This window comes from Scophthalmus maximus, chromosome 4 (assembly GCF_022379125.1).
Source record: "Scophthalmus maximus strain ysfricsl-2021 chromosome 4, ASM2237912v1, whole genome shotgun sequence".
Classification (NCBI taxonomy): domain Eukaryota; kingdom Metazoa; phylum Chordata; class Actinopteri; order Pleuronectiformes; family Scophthalmidae; genus Scophthalmus; species Scophthalmus maximus.
Genome location: NC_061518.1, coordinates 10,340,738 through 10,363,687, shown reverse-complemented (window position 1 = coordinate 10,363,687; position 22,950 = coordinate 10,340,738). Strand labels below are relative to the sequence as shown.

At 41.2% G+C, this 22,950-nt stretch overlaps 1 protein-coding gene across 2 annotated transcripts in view; it reads right to left on the bottom strand.

Moving 5' to 3' along the window:
• The window catches only part of lgr4 (leucine-rich repeat containing G protein-coupled receptor 4), a 29,090-nt gene extending 20,991 nt beyond the window's left edge, over positions 1-8,099 (bottom strand). Inside the window, exon 1 of one of the 2 annotated variants that reach the window (XM_035627906.2) lies at positions 7,929-8,099. Coding sequence is in view for 1 of the 2 variants with exons in the window: in XM_035627905.2 (XP_035483798.2) it covers positions 7,289-7,494 (206 nt within the window). In the remaining variant the exon portion in view is untranslated. Of the gene's footprint in view, positions 1-7,288; positions 7,855-7,928 lie in introns of those variants that run through there. The other variant, XM_035627905.2, reaches the window with a different exon arrangement.
• Between the last annotated feature and the right edge of the window lie 14,851 nt (positions 8,100-22,950).

The window sequence follows — 22,950 nt, the reverse complement described above, 5'->3', positions numbered from 1 at the left end:
TGTGGCAGCATGAAAAATATGCACACAGGACTTGATTTGCTTCCTCCACCAGAGCTAATATGGAGTGCATGCGTTGACGTCTTCATAAGGATGATTCAAAGAAAGACACGCTACATACATACATACATGTACATACATACTACTGAAAATGTTTGTTTTTTTGCTGGCAATGAAATGTGAGGGACAAAATGCTATATTAGGTCTACTGAGGAAACCTCTACACAGAAATATAAAATCAGCTCTGAATCCCTAATCTTGGATAGAACTCCACTAACCCCCCCCCCCTTCACTGTCCAACTGGTCATCTTGAATTTCACTGCCAGATCTCTCTAGGACCGTGTGTGTGGGCCTCTGAATCCTACGAGGATCATATTGCCCTTCCTCTGCAGTCCCAATTGCACGCACACACACACGCACACACACACACGCACGCACGCACGCACGCGCACACACACAGCCTTAAGAGGCGGACCCTCATCATCCCTGCGACCTATGTCCCATCTCCACTTACCTGGTTATCCAATTACCATATAGACTGTGCAGCTACAACAACACTTCCATCAACATCCACCCACTACTTATGCCCCCCTTAACCTGACAACATGGTGGTGTTCTGCAACCACTGCTGCAGATCTGCCACCACTGGCTGTCAGATAGATGCATCCCTAAACCACATTTTAAACCGTTTTGAATAAATCTTCCGCAGACTGTTGACTGGTCTGAACCACATGCGGGGTTGGGGAGTATGGGAGGCCTGCGTGACTCTATCACACTTCCTCCCTCCCCCCTGTGTCTGGCTGCTTTACTCATCAAGCTCCTGGCCTGTCCCAGCTAAGATAGATTGGATAGGGCCCTAAAAATGCAGCTGTGATAAATGGTGACAAGACTAAACGCTTCTGCAAACAGGTATCAGTAAATTCCTATGGCCAGGTCTGGAGACTTGACAACCTGACATCTCAGCAATGATAGAAAAATGTCTTTGGGACAAACAGAGATCTTCTCTGGGACATATTTTTAAATTAGCTTGGCAAATGACAAACTAAAGAGAGCCCTGACTAGTGACTACAGCCGAGCACGTCTTCTCATGCTGTTGCTATAGTTACTATCGCAAGACCTGAAATGTTCCAGTGCAAAACTCTGCATAACACCTGTCAATCTTTCAACTCAGTCACGGCTTACTGGCAGGACCTTGCAAAAGAGTTGCACTGGCTAGACAAAACAGAGATTGACCACTAAGAGGGCACCGCATGGACTTCATCAAAACCCTGATTAGCCTGAGGTGACTTCAGGACAAATTTAAATAGATGTATTTTTATCAAACATCTGATCGAAAAAGTCACCATCTGCTTGCTAATGTTAGTTGCAGGACTAACGGAGTGAGTATTTTATCTGAAGCAGACATTGAGACCATTTCAATATATCACTGTGTTCTTTTTTTGGTATTATCTAGGCCCAGAATACGGACAAGAGTAAATTTAGCTTTTGCCTGAACAGAAGTGGCTGCAGTTACAACTTTTTATTAAATTTGGGCAAATTACTAACTCACAAATGAGCAAACTACACCAGGCGACTAGGAGATATAGCTGGGTTACGCAGACAAAACACAGCACAACATTGGCAGTTCTCAGCCAGTGCTGGCATGTCACCTATCTGGGGGTCGTCCTCTGCACGCTCAAAATGATCCCACACCGACATGTCAAACTTAATGAGCAGCTTTATTTCCACCTTCACCGCAGGGATCGCTCTGCGGGTGTGTGTGGTTTACACAGACATGTACAAGCTGCCAATACCTGCTGCAAACTGGACAGGCTCTTTTGAATTCTTTGACAGTCCAACCAATGAAAACTATACCTTTTGCCATCCACCACTACTAGTCAACTATAAGGAGCTGCCCTATTCATTAATGTATTTGCAGAATTGTTGATACTGCTGAATGGATCTGTAAAATGTTTACTGACAAAAGTATTTTGTTTTCCACCAAAAATATTCGATATTTGAACTTTTGTGTGGTTACGTTTAGGCAGTCACAGTGCCCGGTTAAGGTTAGGGAAAGAATATCGATGTGGTTTAATACAGATAAAAACGTAAGACATGATTTCCAGGAGACGGGGGAGACACAGTGTGTGTTGGCCTGTGAGGTCTCTCAGTTGCCTCAGAGTGCCCAGCAAAAGTGCTAGTGAGCGGATCCAATGAACAACACCTCAAAAATGTACACCTAGCGTATCTGCTTACACCTTACAGCGAATGGTGACAACGTGTTTAAGAACAGTTCTTAAATTGCATGTGTTTAAAAAAAAAAATTCAAGACACACTATGAGACCTCGCAGCGGTAAAAGTAACGTACGGAAAGGACCTTAATAAGAGCAGTTGTTTCAAATACTAACTACACTTAAGAGCCCTAATGCACACTCTATACAGAGCATAAGTTGTATTACTGCTAGCATTGACTTGCATATTAATAGCCGGTTATACTTATCTTGGAATGCAAATTACATGTTTACTACAATGACGTTGTTTTTTTTAACAACTGAGACAAACCTGACTTCCAGAGATTGAAGTGTTAACCCATTTATAAAGCTACAGCTCACTCCAAGAGCATTCAGTCAAAATCTATTGGAAATTGTCAAATATAGTATGTGATGCATTCACTGTTCATATTATGCATAGTAAATGTGTACAAGATTTTCTGAAGAGGATATTTAAAAACTAACCTAAGTTAACCTCTCTTTATTGCATCACATTTTTTTATACGGATGAATGGTGGGATACCAAATTAGCAGCTTCTATCCGCTACAGTCTCGTGTTACAAGTTCTTCAAAGTCCAAAAAGAATATGTTCCATGTGTCAAACTAAATTCTGAACATCATCCTACCATTCTTAAAATCTCAGGTCCTCTTAACTGTCTCTGAATTAATCACACGTGCGTTTTGAGCGTCAACATGCCATAAAATGGTCAGCGTGCCATCACCCATTCCCTGTAAAGCCTGGTGTGCTTGCACCTTGGTGTACTGTTACTGTAATCGCGGATTTACCAGGTAGTAAGAGAGGTAGTAAGAACTCTTCTGTGCAGAGGACACTGATCTGCTTTATGTTACTAAGTGAAAGTGCATGAGCAGAACATCTGAGAGTGTGTGTGTGTGTGTATAAGCATATAGTGCAACCCACCTAGGTGCAGATTAGCCTACTATCTTGATAATGGCCAATTAAAAAAGTGCAATGCTGCGCTATTGAATTCAGACCAGGTTTATATGGGTCAGAAGCGCAGTCACTTTCTGCGTCCTCAATATAATATTGCAATTGACCACAACTTGTTTCACGCCCAACAAGCCCATGGGGCGCTCAGATGGAAAATAACACGTCAGTCTGGAACTAGCAAAGACACTGGGGTCATGCTTGGCGTCGCTTTGCGCCAGGTGTAAGACCGGTCTTACACTATTCAAAGTAAAAATCATTTAACCTTCAATTTCTACCAAACTCAGAATGTGGTATATTTTATTTTTAATTCTGGGCTCTAGCTGTTGGACACTATGTGATGGGGGATGGGAATCGGTGTACGAGTGGAGGACAGGGTTGGCGACTCAGAAGTTGAGAGCGCGTTAATATTCTCCCATCCACAAGTCATCCTGTTTGGGAGCGAGAGCCACTGACTGGCTCCTTTCACCTCTGCTGACCAAGAACAAAAGTATCATTCAGTTAAAATGGATTGAGGGCACCAGTGGTGAAGCAGGCAAGCTTCCCAAGCAGAGTGCAAGACCCCTGACTCCACCCCTCCATTTTTCTATAAGTCTCAACCTTGTTCACTCTATGAAAGGCCCAACTCAAGTGAGATGTAAGGCGCTAACTCGCTCGTGCTCCCTCAAAATGGACATGGGTTCGTGCAGACTCCGTGCCAAGAATGAAACCAGTGCAGAGACTCGGTGGCAGGTAAACTACATACCTTCAAAAGGAGTGTTTGCTTTCTAACAGGCTCAGGGGCCTCCTCTTCTCTCTCATCTGCTTTTCTGCGACAGGGCTGTTTCCATTACTGATGCCAAATCAAGCCCCTGTGGGCTGTAGGTAAGAGTCCACTCCAACACCGGCATATGAGTTATAGTAGAATCTATGTTTTTTTTCTAAAATAAACAGTACAATCAACAGAACAATAAAATATGCCGCCTAAAATACTTACCCAATGTAATTCTCCTGACCTTTGGGCACTGCTACACTTACCAAACTCTACCTTGAATCTGTTGGTTTTCCTGTTGTTGACACTGGCAAGACTAAATTTGTGTCTCTATGTCGTCATACTGATTCTAAAGATATGGTGACAGCGAAAAAAAATCTGTTCACGTTTCGGAAAGACAGTGAAATGACAAAAACACTTGTATAGGAGATTTTCCCTTTGCACATCAGCACACCATTGTGGGTGCATTAGCCACGAGAGAAGTAGCCCTTGCAGCTGCAATATGTCTCACTAATCCATCATGATCCCTAACCCCAGTGATTCACATACAAAAGACGGTGGGAGTGGGAGAGGACAACTAAAGTTCAAGAGACCAGGGGAACAAATGAGAAGAGGACAGAGAGGGGGACAAACAACCTTTCACATACTTTTAAAAGAGCTTCGAGTGAAAGAATGAGGCACTACACTGTTTAAAACCTGTCACAGAGCATTTAGATAACCGTGTGCAGGGGCAGACTGTGAGACAAGAAGATCTTAAAAACAGCGTGTTGTTTTCCACCTTGGCATAAAACTGGCCAGCGGAGTGGCGGTGTGGGGTATGATATCATTTTGTGAAAACATTGTTCCATGTTGAGATATTGGACTGCCCATGATACATTGGAGCATTGTTTTTTTTCTCCCCCAGAGGAAAAAAAGAGGCTTTAACAGTTTCAGCTGTGAGCTGTATGCCTAGTGTGACATGTCTTGACAGCCTGGCGCAAGAATCCAACTCCGTCTATTTACTTTACCTAGCACACTCTCTTCACAATTGTGATCTAAGTGGCACAGTGTTGGTTCTGGTGGAGCGAAGCTCTGACCACCATTCTTTAAAAAGGTGGCAAAACAGCACTGAGGTTTCCACAAACAAGCACAGACCTTCACACTTTAAGGCAAGGCAACAGTGAAATACAGGTTATTTTCCTAACCACATAACACCCTCCAAATTAGAGGAGTGCCTGTGTAAACTTAAAGTTATAATTTCTTCTGTGTGTTATTCAAGGAAGCAGAGTAATTACAAAATGCCAAAATATGTATTGCTGTTCCCAATGCCGTTGCCGAGGTGGTTACTTTAGTTTATGATTAACCCGGTGGCTGTGAAACAAACTAAGGAGTTTCTTCATGGGGCAATCATCAACTGTATCTGCCCCACTCTGTACAGATCTGCCCTGCCTGGTACCCATTTGTTCCACTCTTTATTTAGACAAATGCCCTTATATATGTGTCCTTACTCGAAGTCGAAATGAAACTCTTAGATAATGGCACGAGCTTGACGCCTAATTATTTTATGTACGTACAGCACTGGGAGCAAGGCACCGCTGGCTGCAATCCATGCAGCATAACTCACCCAAATCTAGTCGTGAGCACAGCAGTCCAAACATTACTGCACGATCAAGTCATACAGCCTCCCCTCTCCAAACCTTGGGGGAGAATTATTGTGCAGCAGCAGGTTGTCTTTAAAAATTGTTTTTGTGATCGCAGAAATGCCTTCTGCCCCCCCAAAAAATAACAAAGTTTGTCAGGGGCCAAACTAATGAGACATTACTTTATGCTGATTAAAAAAAAATGTTCGGAGGCAGCGTATGGCGCGCCGAGGTGACAGAAAAAAGGAGTCATGCTGATCATGAAGTGGAGAAATAACCTCATCAGTATGTCTACGGCTGAAACTATTTTGTCAACTGACATCCAAACCGGAATTAACCAATTTGGGATAAGTAAGTACATCTATCTATCTATCGCTCTATCTATCTATCTATCTATCTGTCAGGTTAATCTTCAAAACTTTAATAACCGATTCCTAATTTTGTCTTTGATCTGGGCAAAAATAATCAAGAAAACATTCACTGGCTCAAACTTGAGTTTTTTTCTTTTCATCCAAGCTTTGGAAAACTATATATTGAAATTGCAAAAAAAAAGTTTAACTACCAAAAAAAAACAAACGTGCAAACGAGACACCATAACCAGAGACCATTACTGCTTGCAGAACGTATGAGCAAAATTGATTAATCGATTATCAAAATAGTTGCCAATTTATTTTCTGTAGATCAACTGACTAATAAACTCTAAACTGACAACATGCAACCATCAGACAATTACTGCATTGGAACATTAATTGCCAACTATTCTTTTTATGTTGCTAACCTAAAAAAGTGACGATGGGATGCTTTTTTGTGTCAACAAATTGACTATCTTTGGGTTTTGGACTGTTGATCCGACAAACCAAGACTTTTGAAGATGTCATCTGGGCCTCGGGGAACTAGAATGAGTATTTTACTATTTTCTGACATGAATCAATAATGAAAATGATCATTAGTTGCAAGATGCAGCCTTACACAGGTCTCTTACCACAACAGGAGGACCTGCTTTTGAAGCTGGTTGACCGTTGTTTCTAGCGGAGTCGGAGTAGGGCTGCAACTAACTAACTGTTTTCCTCATCGGTTACACCGTCGTTTATTTTTCTCGATTAATCGATTAGTTGTTTGGTCTGTGAAACCGTCACAAGATGACGAATAACGTCGAATCGTGTCTCCCAAAACGATATTCGGTTTACTGTCGTAGAGGAGCAGAGAAACCAGAAAATATCCACATTCACGAAGCTGAAATCGGAGAATTTTGACTTCGAAAAACTACTTGAATCCACAATCAGAACAGTTGGCGGTGAATGGAGCAGTCGACCCCCGATCGATGGCTTGACCAACTGTTGCAGCTCTAGGTGGGAGTGTAACTTTTGTCTTGTTTTGCTGTTTTTTGCTGTACCGGAAAGTGTTGGCGACAAAAGTTGTGCACTTTGCAAAATGTGTAACACACATGATGACACACGTGAGAAGAGCTCTGGGAGTCGTGACACACTAAATAAAGAGTCGGACCACGAACCCCAGAGACGTTCATACCCGGCGGTGGTGACGACGGCCCATCATCCACGCGCCAACACCGCACGTACCCGCGCGTTACCGCACGTACCCGCGCGTTACCGCGCGTTACCGCACGTACCCGCGCGGCGGCGGCGGCGGCCTTCGCGGCGAGACGCGTGCGAAGCGCACAGCCATGTTGTGAGTCGCTGCCCGGCCGTGGACGTCGGTTAGCACTTACAGATAGTAGCTGAAGGCGCTGAGTCCGGCCGGGACGGCGGTCAGTCCCCGGCCGGAGCAGTCCGCTCCTCCGTCGTCGTCGCAGCTGCACGCGGGCGAACACGCCGCCGCCGCCGCCGCCGTCGACTGGCCCGGGGGGCCCGGGGGGCCCGCGGCACCGGGGCGCAGCAGGCACGCCACGCAGACCCACAGCAGCTCCGCACGCATGTCGCTCCTCGTCTGTTTATCTCCTCGTCGGTTTCAGGTGGAGGCGGCGCGAGGCGGCGGGAAGGGGAGGGAGGGAGGGGAGGGAGGGGAGGGGGCTTTGTCTGCGGCGTGTGTCTGCTCCGGACGTCGACTGCTCGTGCGGTCCGCGCGGTCGAGGCATGAAGAGATGAAGACCCAGACCGACGCTCGGAGAAGAGCCCACACAACCAAATGTACCGCCCGAACACACCTCGCGAGTCCCGACACATCCACGTCCCACGTCCGGTGGAGAGTTCGAGGAGCCGACGAGCCTCGATCTGTCCTCGACCGACGTGTCGTCGTCAGTCCGCCGACAGGAGCGGCAGCCTACCTTGCGTTTTTGACGTTTTCGTTGTCCCATTAAAGAACCCCCCTCTCTCCCTCCCCCCCCCCTCTCTCTCTCTCTCTCTCTCTACCAAAGTCAATCCGGAGCGGTGTCTGTTCACGCGTCGCTACGAGGCTCATCCGGTCAAATCGTCGGTCCACCGGACAGTCAGTCGCTGTGCTGCTTCGACTCCTCGCAGGAGATCACCGTCGGGTTCGTTTCAGCCATTCCTCACGTCCCCCTCCTCCTCCTCTGCTCCTGACATCGACGGCGTGCTTGCAGCTCGGCGGGCACCCTACCGGACAACCTGCAGCACTGGGCCCCGGCCCGTGCAGCCCCCCCCCCCCGGCCCCCGGCCCCCCTGCACCTCTCACCAGCAAGGACTTACAAAACAGAAGAGAAAAGAAAGGAAGAGGGAAAAAAACACACACGTCATGTTAAAAACTTTTCCTGTGGTGGAGGAATGCGTTCAGATCCTGATACCACACTGTAAACATTGCCTACTTCACTGCAAGCATGGGCGGGCCTACGGGGGCCCTAGGGGCTCCAACGGTCAAGGGGGGTGGGGGCCCTCAGCTTCACCTGCAAACCACAAGATGTCAAATGAGTTAAAACGTCCACTTAAAGATGGACTCCACACGACTTTTTAAAGCAATGGGAAATAAACACAAGGAGATGCGGAAACATATTGAGACTCAAAACAAAGAGATACAAAACTACAGCAAAATGGCACGAAGAAAAGACAAATTGACCAGAGAGCAACACAAAAGACCAGACAGACACAAAAGTGCTACGCAAAACTACTTAAGGGCACTATATAATAAAAAACAATTACAATAAAAGAAATAGACTCCAGATTTCCATGTCTCTCTCCATTAGACAGATTGCCATGCCCTGGGGCCCATTTTTATAAAAAAAATCTGTCCATGATGCGTACATGTGTTTATAAAATGGGTAGCACAAATCAAGCGATCTGATCGGTTCATAGCCGTGGTATAATGAGCCTATACCACGGCTATGACCTACAATCAGTTTTCGCAGGTCCGTATCGATCCGCGACTGAGGAAGTAATTACGTAGGTAGACGTGAGTAGTGACGGAGTGAAGTTGAGGAAACTTACGAGAGCTCAAGATTCCGACCCGAGATTCATGTCTTTGTAACATTGTTTTCATTTGATCCAGTTCGTTTTGGTTTCCCCCTTGCAATTTGCGAAGCGCACTAAATAATTTTTGTATGACATATGTCATGTGATGTCTTGTCGTAAACACCTGCTCGGGCTGTCTGCCTATACTGCACATTGATTGGTTTGTAGACAGGTGCATGTCTGATGTCTGCGTGTTGTCAACTTGGTGGGTAGCGGTCCTTCCGTTTGAACGGAGAAATTGAATGAAACAGTTAATTGTTTGACTTTGTTGTCACTGTAACAGTGTTATGGTATTACCACCAGCTTGGATGTGCCAGATAAATGTCCTCGTCATTGAAACATTATATCACCGGACGGCGATATTGTCAAGGTCGAAGACTGCAAGCAATCCTGCGAAAATTGCAATGACATATTTCATCTTCTCCTCCCCTCGTGTGGTACCACGGCTCATTTTTGCTTCTCTTCTGCTTCTTTTTCTCTATCAGTTAACATCAGGTAACATGAAAATGTGGAAGGCCCTCGGTGGAGCCAGGGTTTGGTTTGTCCATTCTGGGCTACTGTAGAAACATGGCAGTTCAACATGGCCCCGACTACATGGAAGAAGACCTGCTCCCGATATAGGTACGAAGGGCTCGAAGGTAATGAAAACCAAGTGATTCTTTGTTTCAGGTGATTAATGAAAACATTATTATGAATATTTATTCAATTTCTGCTGATAGTTCCCCCAAAATCCTATACACTTGACCTTTAGTGGTCCAGATTCCTAAATGTGTAAACGATTATTATAAGTTAGCAACAACCAAATGAGGATGCACCAGGGGCATATAAAGGTTTACATGATATTTAAGCAACTTTCACCTATATTGATCAGTGAAAGAGATATTTTGACTGTTTCTGTAAAACTGCAATGTAACGTGTATATTTAACAAAGGAAATTGATTATGTAAAGTGAAGATCCCATTGTTGTTCACACTGCATTATGTTTTATATTTAACTGTAAATGGATAACCTTTATTTTTGTGCCCATTTGCCTACATTCAATAACCCATAATGAAAAAAATTTAAAAACTATGTTTTTTTAATGTTTGCTAATCTATTGAAAATGAAAAGGTAAAAGTCTCTCATCTACAGAACTGTTCAGTCCCTCTAGTTATCACTTTGTCGAATCCCTCCTTTGGGAGCAATTACAGTTTTGCTTCTTCTTTGGTTAATCTCCACAAGCTTTGCACATTTGGATTTGGGGAGTTTATCCCATTCTTCCTGGCAGATCCTTTCAAGGAAAAATTCCAAGCCAAGTAGTTCAAACCAATTTCTAATGGTGCGTTCACACCAAAAGCAAAAGCAAATTTTTGCTTTTGCTTTTGGTGTGAACGCACCATTAGAAATTGGTTTGAACTACTTGGCTTGGAATTTTTCCTGACATGCAGCCTGAATTGAGGGACCTTATGCAAGGTTTCCTAAACTACTGTATATCTAATCAATTCAGTTTGCCACATTTTAACTCCAATTTAGTTCTACACACATTACAAGGATAACTAATGTAAAGAGGATGTAGATGCACCTGAACACAATTTGAGAGCCACAGCAAAGGGTCTAAATACTTTCTAATTAAGGTTATAATAATCCACCCATACATCATAAAACAGGTTTTATAACTAGTTAAAAAGGCATTATACAGCACAGAAAGGTGAGGAAGGTAAAAGATAAACTGGTTGAAGAATGCAGTGAAACTTATCAGTACACTTCAATGGGATTGTACATTGTTGTTTTTAGGGTTACCTATTACTTCCTGTTTTTTTAACCCACAACACACAAGGGCACAATAATGTGGAGCTGACTAAAGAAGCACCTATAGCATCAAAGACCTGGTAGCCAGAAGACACTAAACCACTGGTTAAATAAAGTTGTTGCAAGGAACTAACAAGATCTGTTGAAAGTGAGGAACCAGGATTTCTACGATGTGAGCCATTATTTTAAACGATGACCGAGTATGCACAGGTCACGACCAGATTGTATTCTTCAGTTTCTGTTACATTTGAATGCATGCATATATCGGGGTATACAGCATTTTAAACAACAAAAAATAATAAACCATCACTTTCAAATAAATAAAAATAAAACCCTCTATATATTCACCTACATATGCACCTTCCTACATTTAAAATGACATTATTAAAAAACATGGATACAATTTAGTATTTAGCATCAGATGACGTTAAACTAAATGGATGTGAAGGTCTTTCACATTCTTGATGGCTATGGTTCATGACCTTCCTCCAGAAGTTCAACTGAAAGCTCCATGTGTAAAGTTTCTGTAAGACAATCAGTCTTAGTTTAGCTATGAAAGAATGAATGATTCTTCTTAGAAATATATGAGTCAAAGCAAATCAGACAGAGCATTTATATGGGACAATATCTTTAAATTATTCTGTGGTGGATTAAATGAGACAAGAAACCACAATTTCAATGAAGAAGACGAACACTTCCAGCGGGTCCAAAAGTCTAAGACTGTGTCTGCGGTTATGTGTTCTCGTTAGGAATTTGCCTGGTGTCAGAATGTTCGAAAGTAATAAGCTCCGGCTGGGAAGATTCAAACGAATGCCGCCTCAAGTCGAAACAGTAACCTCGGAAACATCTGCGAAAATTCTGATACATGAGATGCTGAGTTGCTGACGGCAAACACAGTGGCGGAAGAATGAGCGTTTGTTTGACGCCAAGACGCTTTTGATTCATGGTGCAAATTTAGGCATTGTATATCAATGGTTGAGAGTAATGGTTAGCTGCAGTCCACGTAGTGACCTAGATCAGTTACAAGAAAAAGAAATGTCATTTATATGCCTGTCGACCCTGATCCTTTTCTTTTTTTCCCCATTTTATGCCAATATTGGAAAGAGGTGGCAAGGTGTTGTTAAACACATTTTATCTACTGCATCCTTGTTTGTTTTTTTTCAAATTCAAAGCACACAAACAGATCAAAGTCAGAAAAATGACTTCACAACTTATCAGATGTTTGGACCCACTGTAAATGTCATTCCACCGTGATGTCTACATTGAGTCTATGTCACTACAATCCATCCTCTTATTAACTCATTTCTATCAGTCATCTTGCTGCTGTCTTCACACCCTACGCCATGAGTCACTAGCTCCTCTCCACACACCACTTACAGATTCACTCTGACAGCACCTGACAGCACCTGGCTCTCAGAGCATCTCCACCTTTCATTATTATCCGATAATCACTGGTGCATGGGAAAGGGCGATCAACCAAAATGAGGGACAAGGTGTTCAGGGTGTGGTCACTGTGTTCGGTATTCTTGTGGAGAGTCATTTGGCACACCTGCAGCACAAATGGAAACTGGGATTGGATTATGAGGAACACGTAATAAGTGGAGTGGCTTCTCCCAAGAATGAACTAATGTCTTGTTTTAAGTACAATCACCTGTGTCTACCACTTACTTACTTACTTAGATTTTACTTATTTTTGGCTTCTCTTTTGTTTTATTATCTTTCACTGCCCTAATGTATTCTGCACGGTATGTTGTGTGGCACATGCTAAATAAAATTGATTAATTTTTTTGCAATATTATCATTATTGTCCAGAGTGTGTAAAGTTAGATGAACATGTAGTAAAGTAAATGTTGCTTTTTCACCACATACGCATACCCATCAATCACTGTCATTAAGATGACAAACAAGTGTGTTCATTGCTCCTATAAGAAGTTTAAGACATAAGCGTTGAGTTGTGAGGGAAGCTAGGGTTAACTTTTAGTGACATTAAGGACTTGAGGCCAAAAGTCAGGTTATTTCTCTAAAACAGTTCTTTGTTTGTTGACTGAACTATCTTTTCCTAGAGAAGTGTTGGCATTGATAAAAAGCACAAAGTACCCCAAAATTTTATCAACATTATTATTATTTTTGCATAAAAGCCAGCAGTTATTCAGTGTGTAAACATTGCAGTTGTGGGATGAGTTATCACACGTGATCTAACTTAGTGAGACATGAGTCGAAAGGTCAAAGCACAATCAATCATCCACTAGACGGAATTTGTGGCGTAAAGGTACAGTAGTGCTGGGTGGACTGTATCGTGCCATGTTCTGTAAATTAATGAAATTAACATTTTTCATTTTGCTTTATTGTATCTGTCCAAAGGGATCAGCAGTAAATGTGGCCGTTGTATTCATTTATTTCATTTTGAGAGTTGGAGAAGTTGTTCTCTAGATTTGTCTTGGTCTTTTAAGGCCAGTTTGCCAGAAAGCACTTATCAAGGTCCATTATTATTGATTATGTACACACTGCAGAATTTCATCTTAATGTGTCATGCTATTTTCAGGAAAAGCGCACAGAAGTAACTCTATGAATATTCTTTTTATTAGTTTCTGTCATGGATGTAGCAGAACTCTTATGAAGAGAAACACTACCCCACAGTGGTTAGATTTTTCAGTGCTCCAAACTGTTTTTTTCCTTTCACACTCAATGGTCATGAATTTGTGTTACACTGCCGACTGCTGAAACCGACACCGTGCCATTGTTGCATTCAGTGTAAGGAAAAGTGCATGTTGCATTTTGTAATTCATTTGAGGGAAGGTTAATAAGGAATGGTATGGATGCGTTTAAATCTGACACTAGAGATTCCTTATCTTACTGTGTTTTACGAATGGCATCTCAGGCTTTAAAATAATTAACAGCTAAAACAGCACACAACCAGAATAGAGTGAAGAATTACATGGAATAATTAATTCAATGCAGCAAAGGAATAAAGTACTTCCAGTGGTTGAAAGTAACTAAGTACATTTGCTCAAGTACTGGACTTGGGTAGTTTTGAAGTACCTAATTTAATTATATCGACCTTGTGCTACTCTATACTATTATTATTATTATTATTATATTCTAAATCTCAGAGGAAATGATTGTGTTTTTTTCCTCTGCATTTATTCGACTTCTTTTCTCATGAGTTTGCAAATTAGGATTTCATTTATAAAAACACTTGATATTTCATAAATGTGATAGTGTTTAAATTATCCAGCAGTAAATTATCTCAACTTTGACCTACGTAGCTTCAAAATTTTGACACGCTGCTCTAATTAACAATTCGATTTCAATGATAAGTCAGATGACCATGAAAATAGTTGTTCATTGTGACAAACCCACATAGAATTATCCCCCAACTCTCCTGATCACCTTACATGGAGCTCTACAAGCATCAATGGACTCACTCTTTGGCTCTCATCAGTGTCATTTTCAGGCGCAGTAAGCCACATTAAAATAAGTACTTCCCTAAGGTTAGAAAACCTTGGTTGTCATGGTTACAATAATAAACATGCAATTAGAGTTGACTTCTTGTTTCAAACGTGAAAAAGAACAGCGATCTCCTGTGTCAAAATCCTATTCTGTGCATAATTGCTGTAGCTGCTAAAGGTCGTCGCGTGACAGTACAACCTAACTGTGGGTCATAATAAGATGCTTGCAGGTGGTGGTTGCCTTAAAGACTCTAAAGCTGTTTTCAGACATGCACTGATGTCTGGACATTTTCCTGAACTGCAGTGGGGCTGTATGTGGGTCGCAAATGTCCGCAAATGTTGCTGCAAAATGTCCAGACCCAATTTCCCGGACATTTTTCCAAAGTTCATGTCTGAAAACGGCTTATGTCTGACAATGTAAACCCAAATAGAGTCTAAATGTAGGCGTTAAACCCTTGTGGTTCAGGTGGTAAAATGGCCTTCCCTGTTGTACCACCTTAAACCCCAACTTCACACTTTTTGCTTCATCTGCCAAAATCCAACAGTACAGCTGTCTCTCTATTTTCAAGTAATGCAACAATAATGCTGTTGGACAGACACAGATAAACATTTAAATTCAAATTACGCAGCATATATCTAAATCTTTGTACTTGCTTCAATATGACTAAAAGTGAATCCGTCATATAAGCCTACCTACTTCTACTGACGTCAAGTTGGACTGCTTTTTCCCGTTGTCGTACAAGAAACCTTGTTTCACTGTACACTATGAAAAATGTCAGTGATTCGTCACTTTTTGTCTTTCTCTGTCAGACTCTTCCTTTTAGCTCTGATGCTCAATAACAAAGGCAAGCCCTGGGGGACAATTTGAAGCTAAGGCTAGAAGACTTATTAGCAAGTGAGGGATAGTGTGACCGCAACGCCAGATGACGCTATCTGTCCGTCCTCAGAGGAGTGTCAGGGGTCACAATGATCACCTTCTTCCAGAACAGCATTTGAGGTCTGATGTTCGTCATTCCCAGACTATAATAAAGCTTCTTTTGTGAGATGACCATCGCTGACATGAATTAGGAGCATCTTAGGCAAAAGAGTTATAGAAACAGAGCTGGCTGAACTTGAAAATGTCTCCATTGATGTAATGAAGCACCCTTTATTTGGTTCAGAGAGTATAATATGATTAACCTTGGTGCATTGCTGTAGAAAAAACGTAAAAAAAATTCTAGCCATCCAAGTCCTGCTGAAGGTGCTGTTGTTGCTCATGACTACCATTTAGACCAATTTAACATCCCCCATCCAAGAGCTACTACATTTACTATAAACCTGTGGTCATGGAACGAAATAGAAACTGGACCAGGTTGTACTGACTCAGATAGATGATGCTTGCGGATATGGTGACCTAGAAATGTTAACTATTAAGGCCTACAGCTAACATTCTCATATTAAAGGTTACTCATGGATATAATTCCTCAGCAGGAACAGAGGACAAATTGCTCTAAAGAAGCGTCAAAGTCTTAAGGCCTAAAGCTACCGCTCTCATTAAAAGTTACTCATGGATATAATGCCTTTCCAGCAAAAGGGAGCAAATTGTTCAAGGTTTTTTTCTTTTTTTATCAAAGAATATTTGCTATAAGTTAATGAAGACTATCATGTAATAGAGCTTCTGTTTCAGTTGTCATATATTGCTGAAAGACTTTCAATGAAGGAACATTGTGGCAGAAATTCAGTAGGTTAAGATCTTGTATCCTGAAATTACGATTTAAAAATACCCCAGAATGTGGTAATTGCATTCTTGCATGATCAGCCTATGTGGTCCTGTCACTCATCCTGTCTGTCTGTATAAATGCTCATTGTGACACTGTCGCCTCAAGCTATATTCTACCAGCTGTGAATGCTATCGGGACAGTGCCCACTGTTGTTTCTCACCAGTTGGTGATATGTCTGATATGGGACAATCCTCTCAGATTAACAAGATGTGCCTTCATCAGACCAACCACAGTAAGTGGGCAGAAGTGACAGTATTCATCATGATGGGGTTCACTGTCTGTATCACTCTCAGCTAAATGTATCTTAATGTTCCCCCTGTGAGAGGGATGTTAATGTATTAATGAATGGACAAATGGTGTTGTTCTAAAACTTTTATCCAAAAAACATCCATGCATAGATGTTAGATGAAACCATGCAATGATTAGCAAACAACAGATAATGGGGTTAATATAGGCTGTAAACATGCTTAATGATAAATTAGTGTCTGATTTTGCAATTTTTAATAACAGCAGCAACTAAGGATTCATTTCATTCTTCATTGATTAATAAAAATCATTTAATTTCTTTGATTTATTCAACTTATTCAATTTACTATCAGAGATGGCTAAGAACACCAGCGAATAATTGCATTTCATCAATCTGAACAAGGGAAATAGTTGGCACCTATTCTTAAAAAACACTTAAAAAAAACTTTCTTTAGTGCTTGTTCCAGCTCTAAAGAATACTTTGTCTTAATTAATGATAAATTGCACCTTGCATTTGTTTGAGATGGGTTTTTGTTGTTACAGTTATGCATCTTAAAATGAAACACCCATAAACAGTTACCAGTCGAAAGAAAAAAACTGTTGATGACAAATTAAATATGGCCCCTTTTCGGTCACAAAGCGTAAAACCAGTGTGAATCTCCGCTCAAACAGTCCCAAAACATACTAATTGAAAACCACAGAAGCAAGAAGAACATAGAACAAATATTAGCCCATGTGTGTCCTGTAGCTCCAGGCTGTCTTTTGAAAGCCTGCTGTCAGATTAATTTCCAACCTCTCAATCTGAAGGTCCTGCTGATGGCGAGGTTTGGATTATCCTGCCTTTTCATTGTGAGACTACATTTGCAATTGATGGAGCACCAGAAAACCATGCTGCTTTCCCTTTGTGTGCCCACAAAGTACTGGGTGTAGACAATGAAAAGAAACAGTGGTGTAATTTGAACAGTGCAGTGTGTAGGGGGTTGGGAATGAAAATCAGTTAAAAGGCTCCGAGTTTGTCACATGTTTGGGTTAAAGGTATTGACAAAGCAAATGTCTTCTTAATCAATTGTTGACTGTTGGTATATGGAATTAACTGTCTTGGGGAAAAAAGGTGTTTTGCCTCTGACCAGCAAATGCAGTGTTGACATATTTCTGTGTTCAGAGACATTCAAACAAATGTCTCAGAACCTCACCTGACCTACTGCCAGTGTGTGTATCATCTCTTTATGTCACGCCACAATAACCCCCATGCATTGCATAAGAACTCCTTCATGTTTCTCAAATCACCCCATTTCCCTTTTTGTCCTTCCAGAGTTAACCCACTCCCTAGTGAGAGAAATCAAACGATTTTCTATTAGTTCCCAAGACTCAAATGATGAGTGTGACTCACCGTTGGCTTATACAACACAAACCTTCATAGTTCTCTAAGCTCTCCTCTCCTCTCTCCTTCTGTCACTCCTCTCATTCCCTCTCTCTCTCTCTCTCTATTTTCCTCCACCATCGTGTAGAGTCTCAAGGGTAGACTGAATGTCCTCTTCCATTTGGCTGCTATTTTGGTCTCCATGTCAACAAGATATGAGTCATCAAACCCTCCCAAAACATGAACACAATCCCTGAAACATGCTACTATTAATATAGCAATCAACAAATTCATTTAGTGCTCACGCAAAGCTGTGTCATCCATGCTTGAATTAAACAACTGGCCTAATGGTGTGAGGATGAAATCATGTACATGAACATTTCAGCAGAGCATCACAGTGTCGGCATTTTTTGTAAAGGAGCTGTTTAAAGTTTCTGACTCCTCTGAGCCTATTTTTACACGCTGCTGTTAAAGCACTAAAACAAAATATAGGATCACACACTCTCTCTTTACTCCTGTGTGTGTGTGTGTGTGTGTGTGTGTGTGTGAGTGTTTGCGTGTACGTGTGCACATGTGTGTGTGTATTCAAAGTGAATCTATCTATCTATCTGTCATTGTTGATGTTTTCTGGCAAACAAGGGGCCAAACTGTCCAAATTAACTAAAATTACACCAATAGGGAGCACTATCATTTGTTTCAAGCTGCTAATTGGATATTATTCATTTGCTAATTACTCATTACTGTAGCCTCTGAAGTCTAATTTTAGATAATTTGAACTACATCTTCTGTTGGCTTGGCTTGGTTGCATAATTTAATTAAACATTTTGATAAATATGTTAATGATGGCATGGCGGCTCAGCTAGTCGCCTCTCAGAAAGAAGGCTGGGTTCAAATATGCCCACTTGTTATCATGCAGTGGAAAACAAGTTGTAAACACATCGCTGACGATGGAGTTACGGAGCAGCATTATCATTCATCTGAAGTCGTGTTTCTGGTCACCTGGCAAATGTAAGTCTGATTATTACTCCATTTTAGCTCTGTTTTTGGTCTCCTCCGACTATTGAGGGAAATATCAGGCTCTTAAGCTGCTAAATGCTCAACTGTGTCCACCGTCAAGCAGGGAACATTTTCTTTCTTCTGCTGCTTAGTGTTCAGGGGGTTTTGGAGATTTTTCTGTGATTTTGGAGAAATTTGAATAAGTGTGCAATTCATTTCAATTCCATTCATACACAGGGCTCTATTTTAACAACTGAAGCACATGTTCTGCACTTGCTCCTCATTGGGTTGCTTTTATAATGGTGTAATTGCCAGGTAGTAAGAGAGAACGATTCTCTGCAGGGGAAACCACTTTACTTTATGTACGAGCAACAGTATGTGTAACAAGCAGAGTGTATCGGCATTTTGCACCCGCCTATGTAGGTGTGTATTACTGGAGATGGACCTTTTATGAAAATCATATATATATATATATATATATATATATATATATATATATACACTGTAGATATACAACAACATTAAAACCAGTAACCGGTTTTATTGGTTTTTATTTTGTGGCTGATCAGTGTACATCATTACAGTAAGCCATTACACTAATACAATGGACAGGAATATACCATTTAAATATAAAAGCTGTAAACAAGCCCACCTGTCCACTGAGAGAAACCATGCCACTCTATAGGAGCAAAGTTTATAGCCCTAAGTATAGCTGATAGTATTTCCACCCTACCACTCTCGAGCAAAACTAATTAATAATTTCTCAGCCGATGTCCTCTATGAGAAACATCAGAGGGCTGAATCACGTCCCTGGATCTCTCTTGCGCACATATTTCTGCCAGTACAGTTAAGCAAGGCTTTCCCAAAGACCTCTAGGCGTGTGTTTTAATGAGATGCTGTTAATAAAGGAATCATGAAGCAAAGAAATGCAGAGGGACTGAAAGGGATCATCACTCCTTGAGCGTTGGAAAACAAAATTTTGTCGTCATGATAGATTTGATTTAAATTGCAAACTAAAGACAATTAAGTGAAGTGAGGTGTTGAAGTTGAGAACACAGATGAGTGAGCAAGCTGTTCCAGAAAACTCCCATAAAGTATTAACGTCTTTAATGCATTGCTCTTCTCTGTCACTGCCCTCTAATTACGAGAAGTGCAGAGGAGGATTTAAACCAGGCGGATGCCAAGTGAACCCACATAAGATATGAATATGACAAAAGTGTATGACAGCTTGGTAACTTAATTCACACCACTGTATGAGCAACTGGTCAGACTACAGATACTTTCAGTTAGTTGACAGAATGTGTTGTTTTTTTTCACATGAACTAGTCTTGGCTTAAGTGTGATGTTTCTAAAGTCCTGCACACCCACACGGAGTTGTCCAAAGTGCATAAATATATGTCCATTTCCCTAAGAAGATGTCAGTAAAACAGTATCTGTAAGGCAGTGGGTTTTTAGGTGGGGTGTTCATTATATAAGGGTCCTGGAATTGCAAATATATTCAGTGATTCTTCTGACACACAGCAAATCATTTTCATATTCACTATGGGGCAGCACAGTTGTTGGTTGCCCATAGTATGAAGGCCATTGGTCCTATTTGGGGTTTGTATGTTCTCGCTGTGTCTACATGGGTGTAATCCAAGTGTTCAGTTTCCTTGTGCTGTTCACAAAGAGATAGACCTGTTCACAAAAATGTTGACAAATCCTTTTACCAGATTAAAAACATTTTTGTAAACTATACCCATATATCCGCCAAGGCTGATTGGCCACTTTTTCACCATATTGCATGTATCAGGTCCCATATCAGATATATATGAATTTTATGAGAATGTTCAAAATTTCAGGAGAGTCAGACAGACAACGAAACAAATACAAGGTAAAAGGTTACAAAATACAGCAAACTGCTTTTTAAATGTTATGGCTGATTGCTGTTTCCACATATACATAAATACAGTGTGTATTGCACACACTTGTATATTGCTCATCACTTCCAAAGCATGTACTGTACTTTACCATGACCTGCACTGTTGTTAATTTCCTCAACAACTGTACGTGTTGCCCTCAGCTTGCTGCTAATATTGGCTGTTTGAGGGCAGCGTCCTGGTGATGCACATGGAAATCTTTGAATTCAAGAGACGAGAAGAGCCGCACAAACCCCGTTTCAACCTCGCCCTTGGGCCCTCCGAAGGACACGTCTTTGTAAGTTGCCTCCATCAAAATATGGAACTTCTGAAAGTGGTTGCACCTGTTTTCGTACACTTAGAGCTCAAAATCTTTTCTGTTAACAATACTGAAAAAACATCTGCCAAGGGTTCAGACATGAGGGTGAGAGTATTTTATTGTTTCATGAAAATTTAAAAAAGCTGAACCTGCGACCACGTGACTTGTCAAGAATAGTGGTCAAAGTAAATGACATATACACTTTGCCCATCTCTCACACACACTGAAGCTTTTCTCTCACCCCCATTTCCTGGTATTTCTGTCCACCATTCAACACCAAAGCTCGTGCATCATCATCCTTTTCTTTGAAAGTCAGCTCACAGGCAGTCCATGTCATGATGACATTTTCATAGCCAGACCTAATTAATTCAAATTCCCATATTTTCACACTAATTCCACACCTTTATATGCCAGTGACATGAAAAAGTTTATACCAGACACCTTCCTGATTTCATATGAGTCATATCAATTTGCAAACATGTTCTACACCCAGTGCCTGAGGACACTGTGGCTGCATGGACAGAAGTATATAAAAAAAAAATATATTTTTTGGCTGCGTTAGAATCAGAGCCACCTTTTAGTTCTTGCTCATTATCAGTGCAAGAAATCTGGCCACCTTACCCTCACTGATAGAGGTGTTATAAGTTGGCCACTGAGAAGGAGAAAGAAAAAATTCCAGTACTTGGCATGAGTTTTAACCAGAAATGTAAAGGCTTAGAAACACAAGAAAACAAGAGCTTTTCACCAAAAGATTTTACACTTATTAAACCTACTGTATTTCAGCCCCCTATACTTCAGTCAGAAATACACGGGTATGGCGTTTGGCGCAAAGGGGCGACAAATGCGGCTGTGACTTTGGAGGAGGAGTGGGTCATCCACTGATTAGAGGGTCATGGTTTGATCCAGTCCACATGCTGAAGTTTCCTTTGACAAAAACACTGAACCCCAAATTACCCCTGACAGCTGTGCTGGCAGTGTGTGAAAAGAATGTGTGATAGATAAACATGTCGTATGTAGCGCTTTGAGCGGTCATTCAATTTAGTAAAGCACTTAATAAATGCAGTCTATTTTTTCCATCCAGCCCCATGCTGTTTAAATAGTAAATGGACTTGTGCAAAGTCAGTTGCAAATCTTTTCGGGTGCACATTAGAGAGATAGTGATATGTGCCCATATAGGCAGGTGCATAGCTTATATACTGTACAGTCTACTTCTTAAACACACAGGTGGGCGACTCGTGATTTCTTCATGCTTTTAATGTTATTGTCATATGTTAAACACAGTTCAATTAATTATATAACTTTTATTAATTATATTTAATTATATTACATTATAATCACCTGATACTACTTTGTGGGGGAAGGCGTAGAATAAGCCATCTGTATTTACATCAGAAGTCCGCCCATTTCCATGTCCACAATGTTTCTATGGTAGCTCAGGATGGACAAACCAAATATTGGCTCTAGAGAAGACCACCACTATGGTGGCCCTGAGAGCTCGCAGCGCTGCAACTTGGAAAACACATGCAAATAGACAAAACACAAGCAAATTAAGAAAACATCTTCATCAATATGACAACACATGCGCAGCATTTAGAAAACCAGCTGCAAATATCGCAACACAACACATTGAGAAAAAGCGTGCATCACGAAACAACGTGATGCACACGTCTGGACACACTTGTTATTGCTGTAAATTTTGACTCGCTATTAAGGTTCTCCGTCAGTGGTGTTGGAAAATGGGATAAAGAGTACGTTTTTAACATTTATTTTTACATCGTGATCACATGATTCAGAGATGTGTGCATCACTTAAGTGTCCTCTGAAAACACATCCGCTTTGTTGCGGTCTATTTGCGATCTAGTTCAAAGCACCACTATGTCACTTTGTGGTTGTTGTACTTAAAAAAATTGTTTTCATTCTGACATTTTTTTCTAAGATCTAGGATAACAACTTGGAGATGAGACTGAAATACAAAAGAAAAAAACGGTGTAATACATTTGATGTCTTTGGTTCAATAACAGGAACCTGAATAGCTTGATTGTTATGAATGAAAATACCACACTGTCTGAACTGTGTTGTATCATACCCAAACAATGTCACTAGATGCCTCTGGCAGTGAAAATGCAGTCAACTATTAAACAGGTCCATACTTA